The 25661-nt window shown below is 54.4% G+C and overlaps 1 protein-coding gene and 1 long non-coding RNA gene across 3 annotated transcripts in view; one reads left to right on the top strand and one right to left on the bottom strand.

Moving 5' to 3' along the window:
- The window catches only part of CBFA2T3 (CBFA2/RUNX1 partner transcriptional co-repressor 3), a 95670-nt gene extending 83722 nt beyond the window's left edge, over positions 1–11948 (bottom strand). For both annotated transcript variants that reach the window (XM_019742676.3, XM_019742677.3), the window contains exon 1: positions 11579–11948. In XM_019742676.3, the coding sequence (XP_019598235.2) occupies positions 11579–11933 (355 nt within the window). In that variant the 5' untranslated portion in view covers positions 11934–11948. The remainder of the gene's footprint in view (positions 1–11578) is intronic.
- Positions 11580–18441, top strand: LOC141567464 (uncharacterized). Its single transcript, XR_012490105.2, has 3 exons — positions 11580–11713; positions 12080–12245; positions 12663–18441. It is a non-coding gene; the product is annotated as an uncharacterized LOC141567464 (long non-coding RNA).
- Positions 18442–25661: the final 7220 nt, after the last annotated feature.

Genomic DNA, 25661 nt, shown 5'->3' with positions numbered 1-25661 from the left:
TCAGATTATTCTGGCCATTCTCCTTCCTCCTCATCTTCTTTCTCCAACTCGTACATCGTCACACCTCTCCTGTAGCCCAAATCCAGCCAGGGCGCTTTGCCTCAGGGTATAAAACCCAGCAAACCTCCATGCCTCGTCTACCTTTCTCATGTCCTCTTGGGGCCAAGCCAGGCTGCCAAAGCTCAGTGGCCCTTAGAGGACATGCCTGTATTGACTTCCTATTTCTTGCTGATTGGGTCCCAGACTAAGTTAAGTGTTAAATGGACAAGTGGCAAACGAGTTTTGTTCCACAGAAAGGATTGTGCTTTACTGACTGGTTTAGTGGTCTTAGGGCATCACTCTTCCTTCATGGGACCTAGAACTGCCCATGTCCTCCCTTGAATCAACTTGGCCATCCTGCTGGTTCCTTATCCATGAGGGAGACACATCTTTGACACGTGCTTGCTATATGTTCATGTAAGAATTATATATTTAACTTTTTGAAAGGTATACTTTGAACTTTCCTTCCTGCCTCTCTTCCTACTTTCTTTTTCCCCTGTTTCTTTATCCTTTGTCCATCTATTCATCCACTCACCATCCATCTACCATCCACCATCCATCCATCCATCCATTTATATCAGAATTGAAATTCAGAAGTGAGACCATTGGGCCATTTCATAACATGCTTATTTGAGTTAAAAGCTGACAAATGTCAGTCTGGGTGGGATGGTTTCCAGTGAAGACCAGCCCTGCTAGTTTGGTTTTGTGGCAGCATTTTCGTTGATCAAGTGCACTAAAGCTGCAGCATCAAGGTTTTCATGAAAATAGGCCCAAGCCCGTGTATAGTATAAAGTCTACAACACACTGAACAACACGACCAATATTCAGAGGTTGTGAACTGGACCATTGGTAGCATTGCCAAGGGTCCTGCATCTGGCCACTGGTTTGAAGGATGTTCAAGGTGTGATACTCCCCAGGGGCCCGGGCTCCTGCCTCTGTCATGTTTCACACCAAGTGGGCTGGGCACCTACGGGGCAGAGAGTTTGTGAAAGAGGTGTGTGCCCGGTGTGCCTCCCTCACACATGTCTCCATGGAGGGGGTCGGGGAGTGTTAAACCTGACCCACGGCCAGGTTGTGGAATGTAGGTAACCATTACCTTTGCAAGCTTCTTCAGCAGCCATGGACCACAGTTATCCACCAAAAAAGAAGTGGCCCCAGGGTAGGGTGTGACTGAGCTGGGCAAGGTCATTTGGTAAGAAATATCATCGTAATGGGCACTTGGCTTTGTAAAAACATGTTAGGGGCACGCAAGCAAAAATAAATAAAAAACCACCCAACCACTGGCTTTGACAATAGGCCCTGGCATCCAGCCTGTGACAGGTCCCCTACCCCACCAAGTGACTGCTGTGCTATCTCGATGCCATGGGAACAAACCTGGGTGCCAACATGCCTCCTTCACAGACACAAGAGGATGAAGGAAAGCGTTTCCCTAAGAGCTCGGCGACTAGGAAATATGGTTACCACCACTGCCACCGTTTATATTACAATGGCCCCTGCCTTGGCACCCTCAGCAGGGTCCTTGCTAGGCTCTCACTGCCCCCCGGTACCCCAGCCTGCTGCTCTGATGCCAGAGGCAGCTGCAGGCTCATCTTGCCCACTCCAAGCGCAGCTGCAGGAGCTAGGGCTGGCCCACAGGAGGACATTTCAGGCCCCAGTGTGAGGCACTGCTCTGTTACATGTTCCTGGCCTCATCCAGGGACTCAGAAACACATCCGCTCACTAGCTCAGTCTCCTGACATCTCCAGAACAGGCCAAGGCCCTTTCCTTTGTACTATGGACCGATACGGGGAGAGCCAGGGAGGGACTCAGACAGCACATGGCAGATGCAGAACCCCGCTCTGCTACTTCTTCCCTCTAGTGTCGTGGAGGGGCCAAGGCATTCCCCCAGACACTCGGAACCCTGTTTCTTGCTTCCTGGAGTGGAGTGGGGTTTCCCAGCTTGTCGGAGGCCTCATGCTACAAAGGTCGCATCTCTCATGCCCACACAATGCCAGGACTTTCCACCACCTGAGAATTTTTGCGGCCCAGAGCACTGCAGGTTTCACCCGTCTGTCCTCAGCAGAAGCGTGGCAGGAGTCATGGAGGGGGACAGCGGCCCATACACAGAGCAGAGCAGGGCAGGGTCACTGCCACCCTGGCCCCTTTCCCACCTGCTCATTGCAGCTGGACCTCCCCCAACGGCCTCACCGGGGTTGACCACTGAACCTGTGTTCAGAAAGGATGGGGTTAGTTCACCTGAGGCCCCCCATGTGCTCAGCGGTGGGACCGGTAAAAGTGCCCAGGAGTCCAGCGCCCAGCCTAGCACCCTGTCTCCTGCCTCACCTCCCATGCTGGTGCACTAATTTTCCACAAACTGGAAACTCCCCCACGAGCCACAGGTGCTCACAATTTCCAGAAACATCCGACGCCATTGCTGGACACTGTGATGGTGCGAAAGGCTTTTCCCCGGGAGCTGGGAGGGACTCTCCTTGTAGCTCCATCCTCTGACCCTGCCTGGGCTCCTTCACTGCGACACCGTGAAGGAACCACCTTCACCGATGCCAAATAAAATGACCACAGGGGGAGAAAATTACAAAAGAATACATAGCACATGTAACAATGTAAAACACGGCACATCACAATATATCTGGGAGAGACACAGATAAAACCATCCCTTGGATGAGTGGGAGCAAGGAAACTTCCAGGTGAGGCTCTAAGTGCTGACATGTGTTATTGGCCCCATTTTACTGATGAGGAAATGGGGCCTCGGGGGGTTGGTGTTCGAGCAGCTTAGCCAAGACCCCACTGAGAACACTGAACTGCGTTCTGCCCCAGCAGGCTGGCTTTAAACAGCTCCTGACCCCATCTCACCACTCCAGGGTGGGGCAGCCTCTGAGATGGGGGGGGCACCAAATCTATAATAATTCATTTTTACGAAGAAGAGACAAGGAAGGAGGGGGCTCTGAAATGAAGTGCTGCATGTTCGCCCTGTTTCCTCCCTGTGGCGGAGCTTTTCTGGTGTGTATGAATTATTTCATAATTTAAATTAAAGAGTGGCTGCAGTGACAAAGAATGAGATGTACAAGGAGCACGTCAGAGGCCCAGCTGCTGCTGTTGATGGGTGAGACCTAACCCTCCTGTCTCCCAGGCCCCGCGGATTCAGAGCAGCCAGTCCAGTGGGAACTGGACGTGAGCCGGGTGTGAAATGTTTCATATTCTGGCAGACAGAGTGAAGGAGAGAGAAGAAACGAGCAAAATTGGCTTTAATGTTCTGTTAAATGTGATCTATCTGAAACACTGTTATTTTCACATGGATTCCAGTTAAAAATGATTAAGGTACTTTGCATCCTTTGTTTTGCACAAAGATGTTGCAATCCTTTGTCAGGGTGGCTCAAGTTGGACTGGCAGCCCCAGGGGGTGGCAGAGCTGTGAGGTGCCCAACTTGTCCAGGGAGCAGAGGGCCCTTCAGTCCATTTCACAAGTGGTGAATGGAGGCTCAGAAATGCATGGTGTGGTGAGAGGCGAGAGGCCTAGTTGGGGTGGATGAGTGTGCTTGCCTGAAAGAGGGGCTGTCCGCCCCGCCTGGGGATAGCACGGAGGGGTGGGGCTGCAGGCCCGAGGTCCAGCTGTCTCTGGGTTACCTGGGAGGGAGGGAAGCACCTGGCAGTTTCAGTTTCCGACAGGAAGCTGCCTGCTCCTATCTCCATGCACCAGCTGCATTCTCTGCCCTGAAGCTCTGGGTGGAGCCCCTGCCTGGAGAGCCCCCCAGGTGGGGGCTGTCCCTCCAGCTGCAGACGAGGAAGCCCTGGCTGAGAGGCCACGGCCAAGCTCAGCCCCTTAGCCAGCCTCTGGGCCTCAGAGGACTTGGGGGTGCAATGCTTCTGGGGGCCGAGAACAGGGGAGTGACATGAGTTCTGACTTGCGTTTTTTGTCACCTGCTTTGTCACCTGCTTTTAGGATGTGTGGTCCCAACCTTGGTCTAGAAATGCTGCAGTGGTGGAGGGTGGTAGAGGGCCCTAATGTTTGTTGTTCTGTCTGTCTGTCTAGGGCAACACCCTGCGCTGAGGCTCCCTGGGAAACAAGCAGGAAGAAGGTAGGAGCCACCAGGGGAGGAAGCCTCTTTCCTCTCATGGCGGAGGCAGGAGTAAGTGCCTGGCCATCAATGGGGGTGATGGCAGTGTCCTATGGGAAGTGGGCCCTGGGACCCTCGGGCAAACTATAACCTCTCTGAGCTCTGGTCTGAGCTCCAGTGTTTGGGTTTTGGGGTCCCATGCCCTGGCTGGCAGGCACCCTGCACAGAGTGGGAGGTGGAAACCTTAGGTCCTTTCTCTTAATAAGAGAACCCAGCTGTGAGAAAACCCCAGGCAGCCAGCTCCAGATCTCTGCAGAGGGAGCCCAGTTTCTGAGGAAATCAGGGCCTTCGATGGAGACGGCTGAGCTGGCCCTGGCTGGCCTGGTATCCGAGGTCCCAGCAGCCTGGAGTGAGGGGCACAGCCAGGTGGGCCAGTGTGTCACGTCCCTCCTGCCCCTTCCTGCTTATTTGTCCTTCCTCCCACTCTGCTCCCCCCCCCCCCCCCCCCCCGTAGGGTCTGTGCAGTCGGGGCTTTCCATAGCACTCAAAATGCACCCCGATTTGGGAGAAAGGAGGAAGCGCTGGGAGTCTGCAGGGCGGAGTAAATCCCCTACTTCCTCCTCCATGGGCTCCCTCTCAGCACCCCCAAGTGTCCTTTGCCGGGGAGAGACTGCAGAGCGTCACAGCCAGGATCTTGGGAGGGATTAAACACGAGGATGGGGGAAGGAAGGGAGGTTCTAGACGTGGGCTGGGCACGGGGACAGGTAGATGTTGGTTGGGGGGACCATCCTCTGGACTCTCTGGATGCTCACTGTCCTCCCCACATCCCAGACAGGCCTGCTGGATTGTGGGGTGAATGGCAGAGCTCTTCCCCAGCCCAGCCCTTCTATTTCAGCCACTGATCTGGTCCAACCCGCTGCCCTTGCAGATGAGTAAACTGAGAATCAGGGAAGCCACGGCACACAGACCAGAGCACAGACCCTTGCCAGAGGTCATATCCTCAGAGCAGCCTCGCATGACTCCTCCCCATTCCTCTCAGGCATTCTCACACTGCACCGTCCAGCCTCCCGATGTGTTTGTGAAGCTGTGCAGACCCAGGGAAGGGATGCAGCCACAGGCCCCCTTGGGGCTGTGAGCCACACACTAGCAGGTGGCCCTCTGAGGGAGGGACCCCTTTCTGCACCTGCCCCCAACCCCTGAGAGTGAAAGCCGCATCTAGAGGCCTACCCCCTCCTAGAACCCTCAGTTGTGTGGAGGAGGCAGTCAAAACACCCACGTACACTTCAATGGCGGATGGTGTGAGACCTGGGCAGGGATGGGCCCACTTTTCAATAGGTTCCAAAACAACAGCCAGGGATGTGGGAGGGAGTGTCTCACGCTCAGGACCCTGGGACAAGCAAGCAGCTCTGTCGCATCAGCTGGGATGCGCTTAATCCAGGTGTCAGCTGTGGGCCTCAGGCTGCACCTGCCTTGAGCTCCCTAGTGTGGAGCATGCAGACCCCACCGCAGGCTCTTGGAGGGTCCAGCTGAAGGTGTGGGCTCCTGAGGGTGACTTTCCCAGGAGGAGTTGTGGGTGCAAAAGGGATTTCCTTCCTGAGGTCCCACCTTGGCTACATCTCTTCCTGGGGAGGGTGCTCGACAGACAGGGAGGACCCCAGCCCTCAGACAATGCTGTATGATCTCAGGCAGGTTCCTTGACCTCTCTGATTTGTGTCCTCATCTGTACAACCAGATCAATCATGCCTTGGAGTATGGCTGTGAGGAAGCCATACCTGGGGCTAGGAAGGAGTCTGGAATGGGATTGCCGCTCCCACTCTATCAGCCTCCTCCCCTCCAGTAGCCCAAATTTTGGGGGAGTAACTGTGGAGGTCCTCTCCTGTGTCCCCACTATCCAGGGGTTTGCTAAGTCCGAGGCAAGTCGCGATCCACTCGGAAGACCTACTCTGTCCGAGAGACAGGCCCCTGGGTGCACACCCAACCCATCATCCAAGGATTGCTGAGCCCTTGACAATGCTACCTGTGCCCCCCTGCCTGGAGCAGAGACAGCCACGCCTGAGGAGGGTCCTGCCACAGGTCTCTCATGTGCCAACACAGGTGGGTGCGCCTGAAAGCTGGCTGCACCCCATACCCCCTGACCCACCAGCTCTGGGAAGGGGTGTGTGCAAGCACGAGCCTCTGACCCAGGCACCCCGGGCACTCTGGCCGAGTGGGGCTGGGACAAGGGGCGGGAAAAGAGCCCACCGTGGCTGTGCCAGTGGAACATGCACGTAGTATTTTGATGATGAAAATTTCATTAGCATCCACAGCAGTTCAACTTCGATGCCATAACAATCAATATGAATGACCCAGAGTCCACGGGCACCTGGCTGGCCTGGAGTGCCCTCAGAGGTGTGTGGGTGGTGCTGGGAAAGGACCCTCGTCTCTCCCTCCCATGGCTGCCCTTGGCCTTCTCCCTTCCCTCAGCCCCATCCCAAGTGGACATCTCTGGGAAAGAACACAGGATGGAGATTCCAGGCTCAGCTACAAACCAATTGGGCCTCTCCCCAAGCTGCCCTTCCTGGCTGTGCCTCCTCTGGCCAACTGCAGTCACGGAAGTGAAAGTGCATGAGAAAGCCCCATGCAGCCCAGTGCAGGCAGGTTAAGGCCGCCTTTCTTCTTAGTCAGGACATGTCAAGAAGTGAAAGTCTTCTTTGCCACCTCCAGCTGTCCCTGTAGGACCACTTCCTCCAGGAAGCTGGCCTAGATTGCACCCTGCCCCCTGGGTGACATCCTGCCCTTTGGCTGTGTTTTCCTAGACTTGGATTCAAGGTCCAATGGTGGGAGGACATGGGTGGTGGGTGTCCTCTTGCTGGTCGGTCCAGAAGGCTGGCAGGATGGGGAGAGCAGTGGGGGAAGAATGGGCAAGTTCTAACAGAAATTGCGGGTCCCAGGAAAAGAACAATCCACATTTACCGAGAAAAGAAAGGAGCTCCACTTTCCCAGAATCTGGGGTGGAACACAGTCCTCCCTCCACGGGCTTCCCCTACGTCCTGATACAAAGATACACGGATGGGGGGCTGTGCACTTGGGGCTGGGAGCTCTGCACTTGAATTTTCTGGGAGACTCAGTCCAAAGCATCCATTTGTCCCAGAGTCAAGCCCCGCCCCCCTCTATGCCCTGGAGGCTGGCCCTGGACCATCCAGGGGCTTCAAGAGATGTGGGGTGTAAGAAGGGAGAGAGGTTGGTGTTTATTTTTCTGTCCACTCTCCTGAGAACTTCCTGGCTCCCTGGATGGCCACAGTCCCTTACTCCACTTCCTCTCCTGGCCTCTCTCTCAGCTCCTTCCTTCTCCCCTTTCCACTCCTCAGACCAGGAGGTATAGGCCCCCAGACTTCTGTGCTGTCCTGCCACTGTTTGACCTTTGTAAATGGTTTCTCTGCTACCTATCCACACTGCATTGCCCCACCCTTGTGCTACTGGCTTCCTGCATGGATTGCCTGCCCTGGCACGGGGTCTGGGGCTAGCTTTCCATCCTAAATGGTCCCCACACCCATGTGCCTCTGCATCTGTCCTGCAGGGTCAGCAGAGCTGGGTTCAATGGCACCTCTGCTCTTGCTTGCTGTGTGCCCTTTGGAACCTCAGTATCTTTTTCTGTGATGGCAGTTCCAGAGGCATGCAGGACTTGGCAGGCCCTGAGCTGCGATCCCAACACTGAAGGCCCCAGCACTGTGTAGTCAGCAAGGAGGGAATAGGAGGTGGGAGATTAGGTCTGTCGCTTTGGTCTGTGTCAGACCTCCGTGCCCTGCAGGTTATGAGAAGAGTAGGGACAGGAGCAACTGTATAGACAAAATCAAATAAGTGCTGACAGTACTTTGCACAAACACAGATGGACAGTCATGTCACAAGTCAGACGGTCACTGTGGCTTTGCCCTCATCCCCCATCGCAGACAGGAGCTGTGACTCCAATGTTCTCTCATGCATACTCTGACCCCAGACACTCTGGGCCCTCCATGTGTGAATCTACCAGCATCTACCACAGAGGACCATCTCCCCATAGGGGTCAGGGCTGAATAAAAAGTGGGGTGGAGGGGGATTGGAGTGGGACCTCTCAGGCTTTAGATTGCACCACTCGTCTGGAGGTACCTGGCCTCCCTTGCAGATGCTGGCCATGTGCCCAAGTCCTAGCCGTAGGCTGGGACAGAAATGGGCTGTGCAGGCTCTGGACATCTTCCCCCAATCCTGTACCTGGAACACAGATGGGACGGTTGGAGTGCTGGTCAACTGGATTGGAGTGGTCCTAAATCTAATGACAAGTGTCCTTATAAGAGGAGAGGACACAGAGACACACACACAGAGGCCGGGTGGTGATGACGGAGGCAGAGACTAGAGTGATGCGGCCACAAGCCAAGGACACCTGCAGCCCCCGGAGCTGGAAGAGGCAGGAAGGATCCTCTTCTAGAGCCTCTGGAGGGAACATGGCCCTGCCCACACCTGGATTACAGACTCTGCCTCCAGAACTTGGGGGGGGGGGGGGAATAGATTTCTGTTGTTCTAAGTCACCTGGTTTGGGATAATTTGTTACAGCAGCCCCAGGAAATGAATACAGCTGGAAGGGCATTCCAATCAGAGAACATTCCATAGAAAAGCCTGTGGTCAGGTAGCAGCTGAAGGAGGAGGCAGAGCATGAGGGAGGGAGTGTGAGGTGGGGAGGAGCAGCCCGTGCCACTTGGTCTCTGAACCCTGACCCCAAGCCAGGTGACCCAAGGCTGGGCTCTGGCTGGCTTCTGGCTTCTTCACAGGATGGTGCCTTCCATGGGATTTTGCCCAACACCTCCTAACATCCCACCCTGCCTTTGTTTGTACTCCTCTTATGACGGGATGCTCACTATCTAGAGCTTAAACTGCAATCTGCTACGTGGATCCCACACGAGCCTCTCAGGTGACACTGAACAGGCCTGTCTCAGGTGGTCACAGTACATTGCCGCCCCCGCCCCCCACCCAGCATCCTCTGCTTTAGGCTAAATTGTGAGCAGATTTCAATGACTCCATCCCCTGCACCTCTGTTAGGTATCCTGGTTCCCACCTCTCCTTCCTGTGGGGGCACAGCACCCTGACCTTCAATCTTCTCATCTGGAAAGTGGGCTCATGGGGACAGGCCCCTAATCCCAGCACAACTCCTAGTACATACAGTAGGCACCTAATAAATCTGCATGTAGCAAATCCTTCTCTAGATGAGGCTGTTCCTTCCACCCTCCACAGTTGGGTTTTCACCTGTCCTCAGAGGATCCACCACCCTTTGGGGTCCTGATGGGTCCCGGACCCTCTGCCATGGCAGGCCTGGTGAGGGTCCCAGTCCCTGAGGGGATAGGCCAGGGAGGGGGCCCGGCTGCCCAGGGTTGCCCTGTGCTTGCCCATGGGATCCGATGGTCAGAGGGACAAAGGCCACATCTGCACCCCCATTCTCGGCCCTGAAGCCCCCTCTTCCTCAGCCTTGTACCAAATAGGAGGGCAGGAGAGCAGTATTCACATACGTTTGTTCTCAAACAGAAAGAATCTTAACACTTCAGCCTTAAAAGACACGACTTATTCTTTTCATAGTTTAGAGACACTTGACGTGGTTTTGGGTCTCAAAGGTCTTCAGACACTCTTGGGAAGCCTGTGGGCTAAGAAGCTGCATGGTGGAACTATGCCGCCCACAGGCCTATCCTGGACCCCCAGGCCTCAGGCCCCTCAGGGGCTCCCTCCAGCCTGGCCCACTGCTGCTTTCCCTGGTGGTGCCTTCTGGCATTGCAGGGTCCAGGATTTGTCCTCCTGGGAGTGAGGGGCACTGGGGGACAGCATGTCTCCTGGAGCGACTGTGGCTGTCTATGGGGCCAGATGATTTAGGGAAGATGGGACATGAGCTCCTAAAAGCAAGTGTCGCAGGCTGGGACCTCCGTGCCCAGGCACTCAATGCAATGCCCCAACCCAAATGCCCACTTCTTTCCCTCCTCCCAGTGAAGCCCCCCAAGTGAGCAATGCCCCTCTTGGGATGGACGCTCAGTGACCACGGGGCAATAAACCGATGGCTGGGATTCTGCATCAGAAGTCCACCCAGACCACATGTCTGCAGCTCACCCAATAACGCGGGTGACGGTGTGAGTACAGCCGGATTCATGGCCACCTCCTGGCCTCGAGCTCCTTCCACGGGTCAGCACCCTCCTCCCCCCTCCATTCCACACCATCCAAACAAAACAGCAGCCAGAAGCTCTCATGCACACCTCACCCGGCTTTACCCTCCCTTCCTGGCCTGGCTTTTGAGAGCTGCTTTTGCACTTCATTAGGGAGCAGGAAGATAGGGTTTGACACACAAGGAAACTGAGGCATAGGTGAGGAAGGGCTGGCCCAGGGCACAGCGACGGGTGGCAGAACCAGGCTGCTGGTTCCAGGACAGTGGAGCGTGGTGCCCATCTGAAGCTGGATGGGACCAGACCCTCCAGTCAGCTCAAGGGGCAGGCTGACCGGCTCCTAGGGCCAGTGCCCTGCCCCCTCCCCGTAGGCATCCTTGAATTACCCACATTTGGGAGAAGCCAATAACACAGTCATTATTGTACATGAAGTCGGGCCATTCTAACTTTGGATGTGTCTGAGATGACGGACAGAGCCCCAGGTCCGGGGCTGGCCCGTAGGCCCCTAGATGGCGGCAGGTGGAGACCTGCTCACAGAATGTGGTCTCTGTAGAGGAGGCAGTGCCGCTCTTTGGTTGGGGTGCTAAGTGTGGGTGTCAGGGGCCCGCTTAGACCTTGCAGATGACTGCAGCAGTGAGATTTAGGGCTGTGAACTCCAGAAAGTTCCAAAGGCTACTACTCGGAGCCTGACCACATGTCTGTGGGCTAAGGAATAGGGTCATCTGCTTACAGATTCTCTGGCCCCTGAGCCCTGGGATGAGGTCCTGTTAGACCCCCAGGGATTTAACAACAGGAGTCAGGGTGTCAGGAGGGAGATGGGGGCCAGGTTCTTCATGTCCCCCACTTCCCTCTGGCACTTGCTGCAAAAGGCGGGAACCCTGGCAGGGCTGCTCCCCGTCTGGACCATCACTCGCTCCTGGGGCCCTGGGCTAGGCCGTCTCCCCGCTCACCTCAGTTTCCTCGTCTAACCTCCACGTCTTGGGCCTCCCAGGAGGAGGGCTCTGTGCTCCTTACCCGTCTGCACACCACCTTCCTCACTGACTCTGGGACCCTGACCACTGAGGAGGACAGAGCCCACCCTCCCATATGAGACTCAGCAGCCCCTGCCTCCAGCATCTGCCTCTGGGTAGGGCCCACACACCCAGCCTGGCACCTGCCAGGTCCTCCCTGGGCCACCTGCCCCAGCTGTGTAGGACTGTGCCCTATGGGGAGGCTTTGTGGATGTTTGACGTGAGTCAACACAGCAGACTCTCGCTGTCAACAGAGCTGGGCAGGCAGCAGCTTGGAGATGTCACTCTCCGGCCACCTGCTCCAGCTGCTCCCCCACCCCCCATCCCCTTACCTTGGCTGCCCTTCCTGGGACCCCGGGGAGCCAAGCAGCTGGGGGACGCCAGGAGCCTGCTCTCCAGCACAGGGGCTACGTGGGACATGGAGCTGGAGGTGGATCCGGGAGCCTGAATCTTGACCTGGGTGCGAGGTAGGCAGCCCTCCAACAGGGGCCAGTGTGGGGCCAGGGTCAAAGTCGGCTGTGAGTGCCTTTCCCGACTGACCTCGTGGGGCCTCAAGGGACAGATGAAGAGTTCTGGCCAGCCTGGGTTTCTCAGAGCCTGAGGACTCTGTCCCCCATAGAGCTCTGGGTCTTCTAGCAGCCACCGCCTGCCTGCTTGGGGAAGGGGCGGGAGGCAGCAGGGGCTCATGTGATTCAGGGCGGGCTTGGGAGGCAGGCGGTGGGGGAGGTCTCCCTACAGGCTGCAGGCAAGGCAGCCAGCTGTGTCCCTGTGATAGTGCGGCTGGGGGGCCAGGGAGCAGCCATGCAGCTGTGCCCACACCGCTTCCTCAACAGGAACCATCTGGGCCCAGCCCTGCCCGGCCTTCCCTTGTGGCGATTCCGGTCTGACTTTCCAACAACTTCCTCCTACCGCCAGCCGGTGACACCCCACCCACCTGAGCCCTGGCCTGCTGGGCGTGTTTCCTTGACCTGGGAGGGGCACAGGTCAGCAGCACATGGGGTCAGTGACCATCCCAGCTGATCTCCCATCTGCATCCCTGCCCACCTGTCTCCCCACCCTCCTGGGCCTGGCCCAGCCTTCAGCCTGGGGTGGTCTTGGGCTCTCCTCCAGCTCCTGCCCTCAGCCGGAGACAGTGGGAAGACAGTGCATAACCTGCGGCCTCACCAAGGAGACAGTCTGCCTCGTGCCCTATGCCCCTCCACTGGCCCTGAGGACCAACTGTGGCTGCAGCCTCAGCAGCCTTACCCAGGCCAGAGGGTGCAGCCTGCAGACCCAGGGCCGGCACACAGGCGTCTGTGCTATTTTCACTGAAATGAGTTGAGTTTTGAGCGAATGCCTGCACATGATGACTAATTCAAGCAGCGCAGAAGGGAGCATGGAGAAAACTGAGACTTCCTCTCCCCCGTCTTTCCCCAGAGGCTACCCTGTCACAGCAGTCGGGCATCCTTCTCCAGGAACAAGACTGTGTTTGTTCCTGGAAGAGGCTACCACGTGCATGTCCTCCACACACGGCCCCAGGGCTCAGGTAGAGAGGAGGGTCCTGTGAGAAGGGCCAGCCCCTGGGCATCACCGTTGTCCTCATGGCCCCTCCTTGCTTCCTGTGCTCTGATTCACGGTCTGAGGGTCAACTGTCTTCCCTGGTCGGTGATCACAGTAGTCTCAGCTCCCAGACGGTTTCCAGGAGAGGAGATCCTGCCCTGAGATGCTGAGCGTGGTCTGCCACATGGTTGGCATGCAGCAATGCCACGGTGACTCTGATGGCTGGTATTAGTATTCTCGTCGTTACCATTGTTGTTGTTTTCCAGGCTGCAAGAAGTCAGGGGCAGGAATCAGAGTCAGGAAGTAAGGGGTCTTGGGGAGGCACGGCCCCCTGTGAAGGCAACAGGGCAGAAGCCTGGGTGGGGCAGCCCCCACCCCCAGCTCCAGGCAGATGTTCAGGTGGCTTGCACCTGTGGGGACCCCTCCCCACAGATGGGACACTTCCACTTTCCTGATGAGACCTGGTTTTCAAATTAGTGGGGCTGACAGAGTTTGAGTTGGAGACAGAAGAAAGTTGCCCGTGAGTGTGGAGTGGGGGTGCTTGCCTACTCCCTGCTCCCCCAGGGCTGGACAGTTGGTGTCTGTGGGGAAGCGGACGTTGGCTGTGGCTTTTGGAGCTGGGCGGCCTAGGAGATAAGGAGCTGAGAAGGAAGTAGCTGCAGCTGGAGAGGGTGCAGGGGGGTGAGGTGCTGGGTTGATCCCTCCTGGTCCCAGGACTGCTGGCTCCAGAGGCCACTGTCATTTGCATGGGGTGGGATGGCGTGGAGGGAGCCAGGGACCTTCCCTCCTTCCTTTCCCCCCACATCCCCCACTCTCTCCTTCCTTTCTTCCTACAAATACTATCAGAGTCCACTCTGGGGTTACACAAGTGCCCCAGACAGCCACGTTTCTGCTCTCTGGGAACTTATGGGAGACAGACATTCTATCAATAAGCCCCCAATAGATGTGGCCCATGGAGCAGTCAGGAAAGGTGATTTGGAAGCTATGTTTGAGGGATCAATTAGGAGCTGTGCCTAGCGAGGTGGGGAGAGCATTCCAGGTAGAGGGGCCCTGAGGTTGTCTCATCTTCAGGTTTTTAGGAATCTTCAGGATGGCCAGAGAGCTGGATGGAGGCCAGTGGGGGACAGTGGGAGAAATGACAGTAGGTGGAGGTGGGCAGGGAAGCCTGCCAGGCTGGGTTTCTTAATTCTGCCTCCTCTCCTAGCATATAGGAGTCCCCATGACTGCTGGGAGGATGAATGGGTGGATGGGTGGATGAGGGTGGATGGATGGATGGATGGATGGATGGATGGAAGAATGGGTAGGTTGATAGGTAAATGATGGATGAATGGTGGGTAGGTGGATGGGTGGCTGAATGGGTGGATGGATGGGTTGGGAGATGGATAAATCTGTAGGAACACAATGCTATGCAAATCTAAGGGCAGCCATTATTTACAGAGCAGGGAGCTACTTTACAGGAGTGACAGCCACAGTCATAAAACCCAAAGAGGGATGGATATAAGTCACAAGGCATCCCCAGAGAAGTCTGAATGGGGAGCTGTGGACAGTTCTGTGTGAACCATGCCAGGCCAGCACCCTCCAATCCAGTGCCTGGCCGGCACCAACCTCTGCTTCTGGGTCCCAAATGAGGTTGGTCAGATGGTGGTGGGAGACAAGATGGGCAGGAAGAAACCTGCCTCTGTGTTCTTGCTCAGGGCAGGACGAGGGAGGTCAGCCCCGGATTGGATGCCTCGCCTGCCGCTCAGCTTAGGGTGCCACTCAGCAAACTCAGAGCCCGGGGAAGGTGCCACATGCGTGATTGGGTGAGTCTGAGGAAGGAAATGAAAATGCTAACAGTGACAGCTACGACAGCAAAGCTCCCTTACTGAGTGCGGAGATGTCCCAGAAGCTTCTTGAGGTCTTGTTGAGTCTGCTCAGCACCAATGAGACTGGAACTGTTAACACCCTGTCACTCACAGGCTCAGAGCAACCTGCCCACGTCACCAGCTGATGCTCTGGCAGCCGGGGTTTGGGACCCAGGCTGGATCCAAGTCAGAACCCTTAGGGTGACCAAGGAACAGGGTAGAGGACCCTGCTGCAATGATGACCTCAACCTTGCTGCACAGAGTCCCTCCGACACCCAACCTTGGTCGCTTTTCTTCTCACCAGCCCCCATCCTCCTTGAGTGTCATCAAGCTTGAGCAAGGCTGCCCATTCAGCAGAATAGGAAACCGAGGCTCAAAGAGGGTTGCTGCAGTGTCACCTCTGTGTGACCCAGCACTCCTGGGGGATGGTGGGCCAGGCCCAAGCTCCCCTGCCTGAAGAGTGGCATCCTTTGGGTCCTGGGGTGCTGCCCACCCTGCTTCCTTGAGCAGCCATGCTGCAAAAGGGGAAAGCCCCTCCCCAATACTTTCCCTTTGAGGAGCCCCAGGTGGAGGGGGGTGGGGTGCGACCCCAGGCAGATGGCCCTGTCCTGGCTCCTGGTTTCTCTCTGACTCTCTGGGCTGAAGTTTCCCACGCCCCATGGGGCCGAGCTGCCCTGCCTGCAGAGAAGCCGCATCCGGTCCCCATTTCAGCAATCGACCATAGCTACATTCCCTTTGAGTCCTCAAGGCCATGAGCTCACCCAACCTGGGCACAGTGTGTTTGATTCAGAAAGAATAGAAAGAAACCTCCTCTGGGCTTGGATGTCGTGTTTTCCTTTTTACCCTCCCTTCCCCTCGCCCCCATGCTGCCTTGGGGCTGGCAGCAACTTAGGAGGGGAGGAGACTGGCTTTGGCACACCAACCAACCTTCCAGAATATTCACACGATTGTCATCAGCTCCCCTGGAAGGCAAGACCCTCCTGCACCAGGCCTCACCTCCTCCCAGTTGGTGAAGAAAGACTCCCAGTTTGCTTGAGGCAAAAATATGGCATATCAGGATGTATTTGGATGTAAATATTTTCAGCCACAAGAGTAGCTGGGAGATGAGGTCTTGTTCCTGTGTGTCTCGGTGGAAGCCGGGAACGCGGGCCATATGGTTCCTCTTCAAGCTGCCTCCCTTCCTTGTGGAGGCAGCGGCAGGGAGGGAGGCATGCACAGGACAGACTGCATCTCCACCTGTCAGGGGTGAGCGCTGCTGGGGCCCCTGGGGGTGTCTGGAAGACCTGGGCCTACGTCCTGGTCCTGCCTCTTGCCAGCTGCCTTGTCACCTCCCTGAGCCTCACTTTCCCCATCTGCTGAGTGGGGCGTGACCGAGCCTACGGTCCTGGTGGTGAAGATGAGATGGAGCAGTGCAAGGGGCTCGGCCCAGTGCCGGTCACAGTGAGTGCATGCACGTGCCTGGCAGCCCCGAGCAGCATTGTTGTTATTTTTCTCTTCCTCACTCTTGGCTCCCATCCAGGCCAGGGAAAGAACCAGGTGTTCGTCTGTGGCCCCGCGGGTAAACCAGATGGCCTGTTGCAGGATCGTCTTCTCAGGGGAGAAGGAGGGCGCAGATGCCTCCCCTGGCCACCTAGAGGACCTCAGAATTCTTGCCTCGTTCCCCCCTAGACTGAGCATCCTCCCAGCACAGCTGGAGAGTCACTGGGAGGCTGGGGAGATGGAAACAGAGTCAGGACTCAGATTGGACTAAGGACATGCCTCCACTCAAAAACATTCGCTGGCTCCCCATCTCCCAATGAAATAAAACCAAGTCAGAGCTCAGCATTCCAAGCCTTGAGCAAGCCATCCTCCATGTTCGTCTCCATTCTGTGGCTCCAGGCAGTTTTGATGAAATCCCCTCCCCAAGGATGTCCACCACCATCTTTTCCTCCATAGTCAGTTCAATTGTTGTCTGCTAAAGTAATGGGGTTATGGGTGATTTGAACTGGAAAATCAGAGAAGGTCCAATGCCATGGTTCCAGACTGGGGCACACTAGAGGGGGTTTCCTTGGAGGGCTGCAGGGCCCCTCCAATTTCCAATGGGGAAACAGAAGCCCAGTTGGGGAGTGGGGTTCAGTGACTTGCCAATGGTCACCAGGCAGTGAGTGGCAGAGCCATCCTGATCTTCTCTTTCTGTTCTACATCATTGGACCTTAAGCAGTGGTCCAGATTGAGCCCAGGGGTTCATGGGCACAAATGTTTGCATTTCCATTGGGATGCTTTCAGCTGCAAGTAACAGAGTATCCAGCTAACAGAGGTTTGACAAATACAGACATTTTAAGTCTGGCAACCTGGAGGAAGGGGTGCTAGATTAGGTGCAGGGAGTCAATGATGCTATCAGAGACCCTGGCTCTTTCCATCCTTATGTTCTGTCATCCCCTGTGTGCTGGCTTGTTGCCTCATGGTTCCAAGATGGCTGCTGTCGCTCCAACTGTCATGATTTCTGACCACTGTTTTCCAGGACGGAAGAAAAGGAGCCAGGGAGGAAAGTCTTTCCCAGAAACCTCCAGACAGTTCTTCCCTTCCAGTTTACTGGCTACATAGGTCACATGGCTGTGCCTAGCTGCAAGGGAGGCTGGGAACATCCCATGTGTTCCTTGCCTTTGGGAAGGGATGAGCTCTCTGTGTACATATGGAGAAGAAGACTCAGAGGAGGCAGAGGTGGCAGGACTGGAAGGAGAGGTGGAGCTTCCCTGAGGCTCTGGCAGGGTGGGTTTAGGAGAGAAGGGTGGAGGTCAGGACCCTGCTGACATTTAGCTCCCAGAGCCATGGGAGGCTGTGGGTGTATCAGGGAGGTGATACCAGGCCCCTAGCCTCAGTGACAGTGCCCTGGGCCCTGCTTGGCCCTGAGGCTCAAAGCTGGACCCTTCACAATAGACCAGGTGCATGGCTGACACATCTTAGGATGGTGACAATGGGGTGCAGGAGATTGTCCTGGAGAGGGGCTCAGGGCAGTTTTGCTGGAACCTAGATAAGTGAAGCATGTAACGTGGAGTCTGGGAGCAAATTTACACCTATAGAGTGAGAGTGCCCGTTTCTTCCGGGCAGAGGGTTAGGAGGTAGCAAATTCTGCCCAACAGACATACGTTGTAAATTCTCCACTCCAGAGGCCCCTTGGGGAGCTGCTGTGGCATTTCCCTCTACCTGGGGTGGCCCCCCGATGTCTGGCCAGACTCTACCCCGCTGCTGGGTGTTGCTGGTGAGGTGACGTGTGCTGGGGGCCTATGGGAGTCCAGTGTCCGCTCAGTGATGTCTTCCTCCCGGGCCCTCCAGGAAGCCCATGTAGTTTCATGTCAATGTGTGTCCATTGTCTGGTGTGTACTATGAGCCCAGAGGAGGATAGCTTTATTATTTCCACTTACAATCTCAATTCTTACTTTTAAAATGATGTGTTCCTGTTTTCTTTAGCCATTCGTTCAATCACCAAATATTGATATTTATAATTATGGAGGGCAGGCATGTCTGTTTCTTCATGGCTGTGTCCCCAGCAATGGGACTGTGCCTGATACACAACAGGTGATCAATAAGCACTTGCTGAATGAATGAATGAATGAATGAGCTGCAGCCTCCTCTGTACTAGACCCTGGAAGCCAGATGTGACTAGCATATGTCCATGTCTGGTTCCACGTGGTGGGGCCCTACATGAGTCTTTTCTCTCTGGGTGGACTGGAGAGGCAGGTAGGAGCTCGTTCCCTGATGCCTCCCCATGACTGAGAACTGCATGTGTGGCTGCAATCATGGGGGCCCCAAGAGACGGCTGGCTGACCCCTGGAGAATCCCACCTTCCTTATGAACAAGGGAATATGCACAAAATACATCAGGTCTCATAGGGCCATCAGGGCTGGGGAGAGATGTAACACTGCTTACTGGTGAAGCAAATGGCTTTGCACTCAGCCCGCTGCACCTGCAGGCCTGGCCTGCACGGCTGTGATTGGGGCAGGCTCCCTGACTGCCTTGGGCCTCCGTTTCCCCACCTTCAGCTTGGAATAACAGGGTGCTGCAAGAGAAAGCAAGTTGTTCTCCGCAGAGCCCTGAGTGCAGAAAGAGCTGTGGGTCAGCTGGGCCTGACACGGCAGCTGACCCGCTGGAGGATCTTGGCTGCAGGACCTCTTCCTGTCCTGGGCTTCACGTTGCACCTCGGCCAGCACCATCTCCCGTTCCCATCCCAAACAATTGCCCTTGGGTTGCTGCCTGCAGGATCCTGGTTGGAGCTCTGAAGTCGGAGGCTGCATCCGGCAGCCTTATCTCGGTTCCTGGGAACTTCCCTTGGGCCTGCGGCAAAGGTGGCCCCAGAGATACTCGGCGTGGGGGTGGGTGCTTTCCTGCCTGTGACATGATTAAGTAACAAAAGCAGTTGCTGGTGGGAAAATCAGCCTCGACACTCTCCATCTGGCCCTGCCCAGCCTCTCTCCTGTTTTATCTCCCTTGGCCCAGCTCTGCTGGCTGCCCGTTATCACTGTCAGGGTGGATTGGGGATTGTAGTGTCCAGCGTCTTTGCAAAAAGCTTCTACCAAAATCTTCAGCCAAACCCAGGGTGCAAAATGAGGATCCTGCCTCAGAGGCACCTGGAGCTTCTCCAGCCAGATTCCCGGGTCCTTGCCCCAAGCAAGTCCCTTTTCCCTCCCCTCTGCCCTCCCCCATGATAATCTCCTCCCATCTCACCCCACCGCAGGATGCTGTTTTGCTCACACCTGCGCTCTGTATGGGTTCACATCAGCCCCCAACTCTAACCGAATCCAAAAATATTAAACCAGGGCCCATCTGTCGGCCAACTGATGAACGCAGATGTGCTCTGGATTTCAGAGGCGACTGGCAGCCAGTCAAGGCTGTTAGAAGAGGCACCTGCTACCCCATTCCCCCCACTTCCTCAGCCCCTCCCAGCCTCAGGATCCTGGCAGCCAAAACAAACCCCTCCTCTGGAAGGGGCTGACTCCTCCCCGCACCTGGGGCAGGACCCACAGAATGCCTCACCCACCAGCTGGGAGGTTGGGACTGCACCCCCCACCCCCCTTTGCCCTAAGCTCTGACTGTGAGCCTGGCCATGGAGTTACTGCAGGGACAGCGCCAAGGGCTCTGCTCTGAATGGAGATAGACAGCAGCCCAGCGCCAGGCCCAGCCACCTCAGGGCATTTTCACTTGCAGTTCCCTCTGCCTGGAACACTCTCCCCAGAGGGCCATGTGGTCCACTTCCCCATCCCCTTCAGCCCTTTGCTCAGACAACTCCCATCAAGACCTGCCTACTTCATCTTATGAATATCTTTACTGGTTTTATTTCAAGAGAGGAAGAGAAAGGAAAAAGGAAATTATTCCTCCCTCATCTCCTCCCCTTGTCTCCCCTTCTTCCCCCTCCCCCTCTCTTCCCCACAGGACTGAGGATAATGGCAGAAGCCAGACACCAGAGAGGAGGCTGTGATTCAGGAGGTTGAGGCTGGGGCTGGACAGGGAGGCAGTGGTGGGGTGGAGAGAAGGGCCTGGAATCTGGATGCAGCTGGAGGAAGAAACAACAGGACTATCTGTAGATGAGAAAGCTGAGACCCAAGAGGGAGCAACCCTGCCTCCTTCCTCCTGTCAGGTGTCCACCCCCACCCCCTCCCCAGGCACATGCACACGAGCCTCTGCTGTAGTCACCACCTGTTCAGTTCCAGGGAGAGCCGAGTGAGTGGTGGTCCCTGTTCCAGGAATTTGGGTGGTGGGTAGGAACCAGGGTCTGCTCAGAGGGAGACTGGCCATCGCAGCTAAATGCTGGGGATTCAACTCGTCACTGCATGGGGGGTGAGACTTGTCTCCAGACTTTGGGAGCACAGCAGGGTCTTAAGCACCTGTCCACTCTCTCAGCTCTCGTCTTGGTTTATACTGGGGTGCAGGTGTGCAGGGGCCTCTTACAGTGGATACGGGGGCGGTGGGTGGGCAGAAGGGCTGTCTCCTTTTAAGGCACTTTCTTCTCTCCCTCGTTCCCTTCCACTGAACTGAGGAAGGTATTAAGGGACACAGTCTCCCAGGCAGGAGAGAGCAGATGTGGAATTCGAACCCAGCACCTCCTCCAAGTTCTAGACATCTACGCCCTCTGGTCCCTGATGGCTGACATATGGGACCCAGGCCAGCCCTGCTTTGCTGAACAGCGGGACCAGGTGACCCAAGGTTTGTCCCACTGGCAGCAGTGATGGCCGAGAGCCAGGGGGAGAGGCTGTGAGCAAGGGGCCCATCAGTCAGTGCTCTTGCAGACTCCACGGCTGGGCTCAGAGGAAGAACTCCCCACACAGGGAACCTAGGACACCTGCTTTCATCCACTCCTCAGAAGGCTCAGTTTCCTCATCTGTCAAATGGGAATCCTGGTTTTATTGCCCAGATCCATAGTTTTCAAGCCTTTTTCAGTACAATCTATAGTGAGAAATATGTTTTACATGCTGTCCAATATGTACATGCTTATGTGTGCTCTACAAATAACACTTATGTTGCTCATATATGCGTGTGTATGTGTATGTAGATATAAAATTTGTGTGTGCATTCATGTGTATATGTTTATGCTAAAAATGTTGTGTAAAACCCTATACTTACACTTATGGGAGTAGTGATGCTTCTATTTTATGTATCTTAGCATTTCTTTAATCATTTTGTTGTGAAACAAACCCACCTTTCTGTCACTGTGACCAGCACCCTCCAGCGTCGCCCCACACTGTCCCCTTCCTCCTGTATCCTCTCTCCTGACATCTGTGATGGTTATTTCTCCCCTTTTTTTCTGCGTTGTTTAGCCCGCTCTCTTGTTCTTCCCTAAGGTGCAGTGTCGTTTTGTCAGTGTGTGACTGGGACCCTGATAGCTTGGTTTCCTCTGTCCTGTGTTGATGAGTGTAGCTGCTGTGTGTGCACGGTCATCCCACCTGACATTCCTTTCTTGGAATTCACCTCTCTCTCTCTTTCTCTCTGTTCCCAGACCGTTCCAGGTTTCTACCATTCCAAGTGCCTTCACAAGTATTCTTGTATCCGCTGGTGCACAGGTGACAAGTTGGGTCCTAGGTTTATGCTTCCCAATTCTCATATCTTCCATTTTATTCTATAGGATTTCACTATAAAAATACTGGTCATAAAACATATGTTGAGTGAAAGAAGCCAATCACAAAAGACCACGTGTTATAGGAGTCCCTCTAGTATATGAAACGTTCAGAAGAGGAAAATCCATAGAGCCAGAAAGTGAATTTGTGGTTGCAGGGGCCAGGAGGTTTGAGGAAAATGGGGTGTGGCTGCCAATGGGTACGAGGTTTCCTTTTGGAATGATGAAAAAGTTCTGGAACTAGATGGAACTGCTTCGGGTATGAAGATGTCGAAACATTCGTGAATAGCTGCTGCATCAGTCCTCTGACACCCCTGGGGCCCTGACCCTGTCATGGCCACCCCAGCCCCTCCTCCAAGACCCCCAAGATTCCCCACTATCCAGCAAATAAAGGGGTGGTGCAGGTCGGGGTGGGGCTCTGGAACCCTGTTCTAGCCCCATATTAACAGCTGAGCCTGCTCTGATGGTATGTGTGTGAGTGTCTCAGGGCTGCTGTAACAAAGTCCCATATACTGGATGACTAAACCACAGAAATGTATTCTCCCACAGCTCTGGAGGCCAGAAGTCTGAGACCAAGGTGTCCGCAGGGCTGGTTCCTTCTGGGGATGTGAGGGGGAGACTGCCCAGGCCTCTCTCCCCGCTCCTGCTGGTTTGCTGGCGATCTTTGGTGCTCCCTGGCTTGTAGAAGCATCATCCCATCTCTGCCTCCATCTTCACATGGCGTCCTTGCTGTGGGCGTCTGTCTGTGTCCAAATTTCCCCTTTTTATTAGGAAACAAGTCATATTGGGTTAGGACCTACCCTCAGGATCTCCTGTGACTACATCTGCGATGACCCTATTTCCAAACAAGGCCACATTCTCAGGTACTGGGTGTTGAGACCTCAACATGAGTTATGGGGACGGGGGGTGGTGCGGAAACTCAGTTCAACCGATGACAGTTAAATATCCTGAATTTCACCTCTGTGCCAACCCTGGCTTCCCAGAGAGTCAGTGCAGTAGTGGGGCCAGTGTAGGATTTATACCGGCAAGATGGGCTCCCGCTCTTGGGGGTGGGAGCATGAATGAATTTAGCTGTGGTGCAATAACTCACTGCACCCCTGGCGCTGTTCTCCTGGCTGCCTGCCTTGCAGACTTTCACATTAGTCTCACTCAAACGGCTTGGACAAACCCTCGAGGTCACAGCCCATCGGGCCAATAACACGGGTTTTGAGACTGAGTCAAAAGCAGAATTGATTGACTGTGCCCCTAATGCCCCACTAGTGTCCCTGAAAGGTTACTGATCTGGGCTGCAGTCCTGGGCCCAGCAGTGTGCCCAGTAGGTCCCGTGCAGGAGGACACAGATCTCCTGCTGGAGCTCAGGAAAGGCAGGTTGGGTCCCCCAAGGACCATGTGGGAATGAATTTTCTCTTCCTTACCAAAGCTGCTTGCACTCAATTTAAAGACCAACTTCTAAGGCCTTGTGGGGTCTGAGATGGGGCTGCTGCCTGGGGAAGGCCAGGATCTGAGAGGCTGTCAACCAGGTTTCCCTGTCCTGCCTCAGGCTGCCCGAGATTCCAACGGTGGTGGGGCAGAGTGGAGAGGTGGACTGGCTGCTGTGGAGTTGACCCCCAGTCTTTGTCTATGCCATTTCACCTGCCTGGACCATACTGCTAACTGCTGATTGTGAGCTCAGGGGGCAGGCTGGCCTCCCAGCCTCTGAAGGCCTAATGGGAGCTCTTTAGACATTTGCCCACTTGTAGGAGGGGGGCTGAGCTCTGGGTCAACAAGTTCCCATCAATTCTCTCTTTCCGCCTCCATCTCCTTGTCTCTCTCTTTCTCTTTCCACCTCTTTTTCTTCCTTCCTTTCTTCCTTTTTTCTTTTCTTTTCTTTCTTCTTTCTGTCTCTCTCTCACTCAGTCTCTCTCCCCCTGCTTCCATTCTCCCTGCCACACATTCTCCTCCTCCCAGCTGTGCTAAAGCAGCACCATGGCTGTGTCACTCTTCATCACTCTGGCTGGTCACGATTTCTCAGCCAACTTTCCCTCATGACTGGGAATTATAAGAGAAACCTCCCCCTCAGAAGCCCATGAGTGTCTGTGTGTCTTTAGGACCCACGGGCAGAATTGTTGCTGTTGTGCCCACTTCACAGATGAGGAGACTGAGGCCTGGGTGGTGGACGCCCCTGCTCAAGGCCCACATTGGTTGGTCACAGAGCTGTCATTGAAATCCAGCTTTTCTGGAGACAGGGCCCACCCTCTCTCTGCTTTGTCACCCGAATCCCTTGCAGTTGTGAGCTGTCAACAGGATGAGTGAATCAGACTTGAAGATGGGGTTTATGGGAACACAGAATATCCACCCCTTGAGCTGCGTTTAGCTGTGGTGCAATAACTTGCTGTACTTGCTTTTTATGGGAAATTTACACTGACAGAGGAAAACTTTTACTGATTTGGGGTTGGTCATGTTTTTTCTGGGAAATATGTTTTAAGAGACGAAGTAGAGTAGAACATCCAACACTGATGTGCTTGATCCTTGGACTATGTTACTACCACCCCTTCTGGACCCACTCCCCTCTATGTACATCTCTGTTGCTTGGGCAGCTTGCCCAAGGAGGGAAGGAGATCCTGGTTATTAGGCTCTTCTTTGGTGTGGCTGTTGTCTTGTCTCCATTAAAATCAGGCACAAAGTCAGCACGAGGTGCCAAGGATCCCCTGAGGGTACACATGTGTTTCTTTGTCTCCTGATGCTCAGATCAGCCTCCCATGAGAAGTTCTGGAACTGTTATCAACCCAGCATGCCTGACTTCCAAACAACAAAAAAAATATATGGGCAGCCGGTTGCCTCAGTTGGTTAGAGCACAGTGCTCATAACACAAAGGTCGCTGGTTTGATTCCCACATGGGCCAGTGAGCTGCACCCTCCACAACTAGATTGAAAAACAATGACTTGACTTGGAGCTGATGGGTCCTGGAGACACACACTGTTCCCCAATATTCCCCAATTAAAAAAAAAATACAAGGTAGGTCAAACAGCAAGAAAAAGCAGAGTCTAGAGACCAAGCAGGCATCAAACCAGACTCAGACATGACACAGTTGCCATAAATATCACTTAGGGAATTTAAAATAACTATGACTAATATGTTAAGGTATCTAATGGGAAAAGTAGGCAACATGCAAGAACAGATGGGTAATATGAGCAGAGGGATGTAAACTCTGAGAAAGAAGAAAAAGGAAATGCTAGAAATCAGCACCATAACAGAAGTGAGGAATGCCTCCAAAGGGCTTGTTAGTAGATTCAACAGGGCTGAGGATAATCAGTGAACTTGAAGGGAAGTGAACAGAAAATTCTTAAACTAAAAAAAAGAGAGAAAACAATGAAAAATAAAAGCCAAGAGCACATCCAAGAACTGTGAAACAATATTAAAAGGTGTAGTATGCACATAATGGGAACTGCAGAAGGAAAAGCAAAAGAGAATAGAGCAGAAGAAATATTTGAAGTAATAATGGCCAAAAACTTTCTACAATTAATGACAGACACCAAACTGCAGATCCTGGAAGCTCAGAGAACACCAAGCAGGATAAAAACAAAAAAAAAACAAAAAACCACACACCTATGCATATTATATTCAAACTGCAGAAAACCAAAGACAGAGAAAATCTTGAAAGAAGCCAGAGGGGGGAACTTACCTATGGAAGAACAAGGGAAAGCATTATAGTGGATTTCTTGTCAGAAGCTATGCAAGCAAAAAGAGAGTGAAGTGAAATATTTCAAGTGTTGAATGAAAAAAAACACCAAATCTAGAAGTCAGTAAAATTATCCTTCAAGGTGAAGGAAAAGTAAAGACTTCTTTAGACAAACAAAAACTGAGGGAATTCATCACCGGCAGACTTGCCTTTCAAGAAATGTTAAAATAAGTGCTCAGGCAGAAAGAAAATTATATAGGTCAGAAACTTGGGTCTACAGAAAGAAGAGT

This window comes from Rhinolophus sinicus, chromosome 8, assembly GCF_057876585.1.
Source record: "Rhinolophus sinicus isolate RSI-liver-muscle chromosome 8, RSI-T2T, whole genome shotgun sequence".
Taxonomy (NCBI): domain Eukaryota; kingdom Metazoa; phylum Chordata; class Mammalia; order Chiroptera; family Rhinolophidae; genus Rhinolophus; species Rhinolophus sinicus.
Note: the sequence above shows the minus strand (reverse complement) of the source record. Positions and strands in the feature narration are given on the sequence as shown.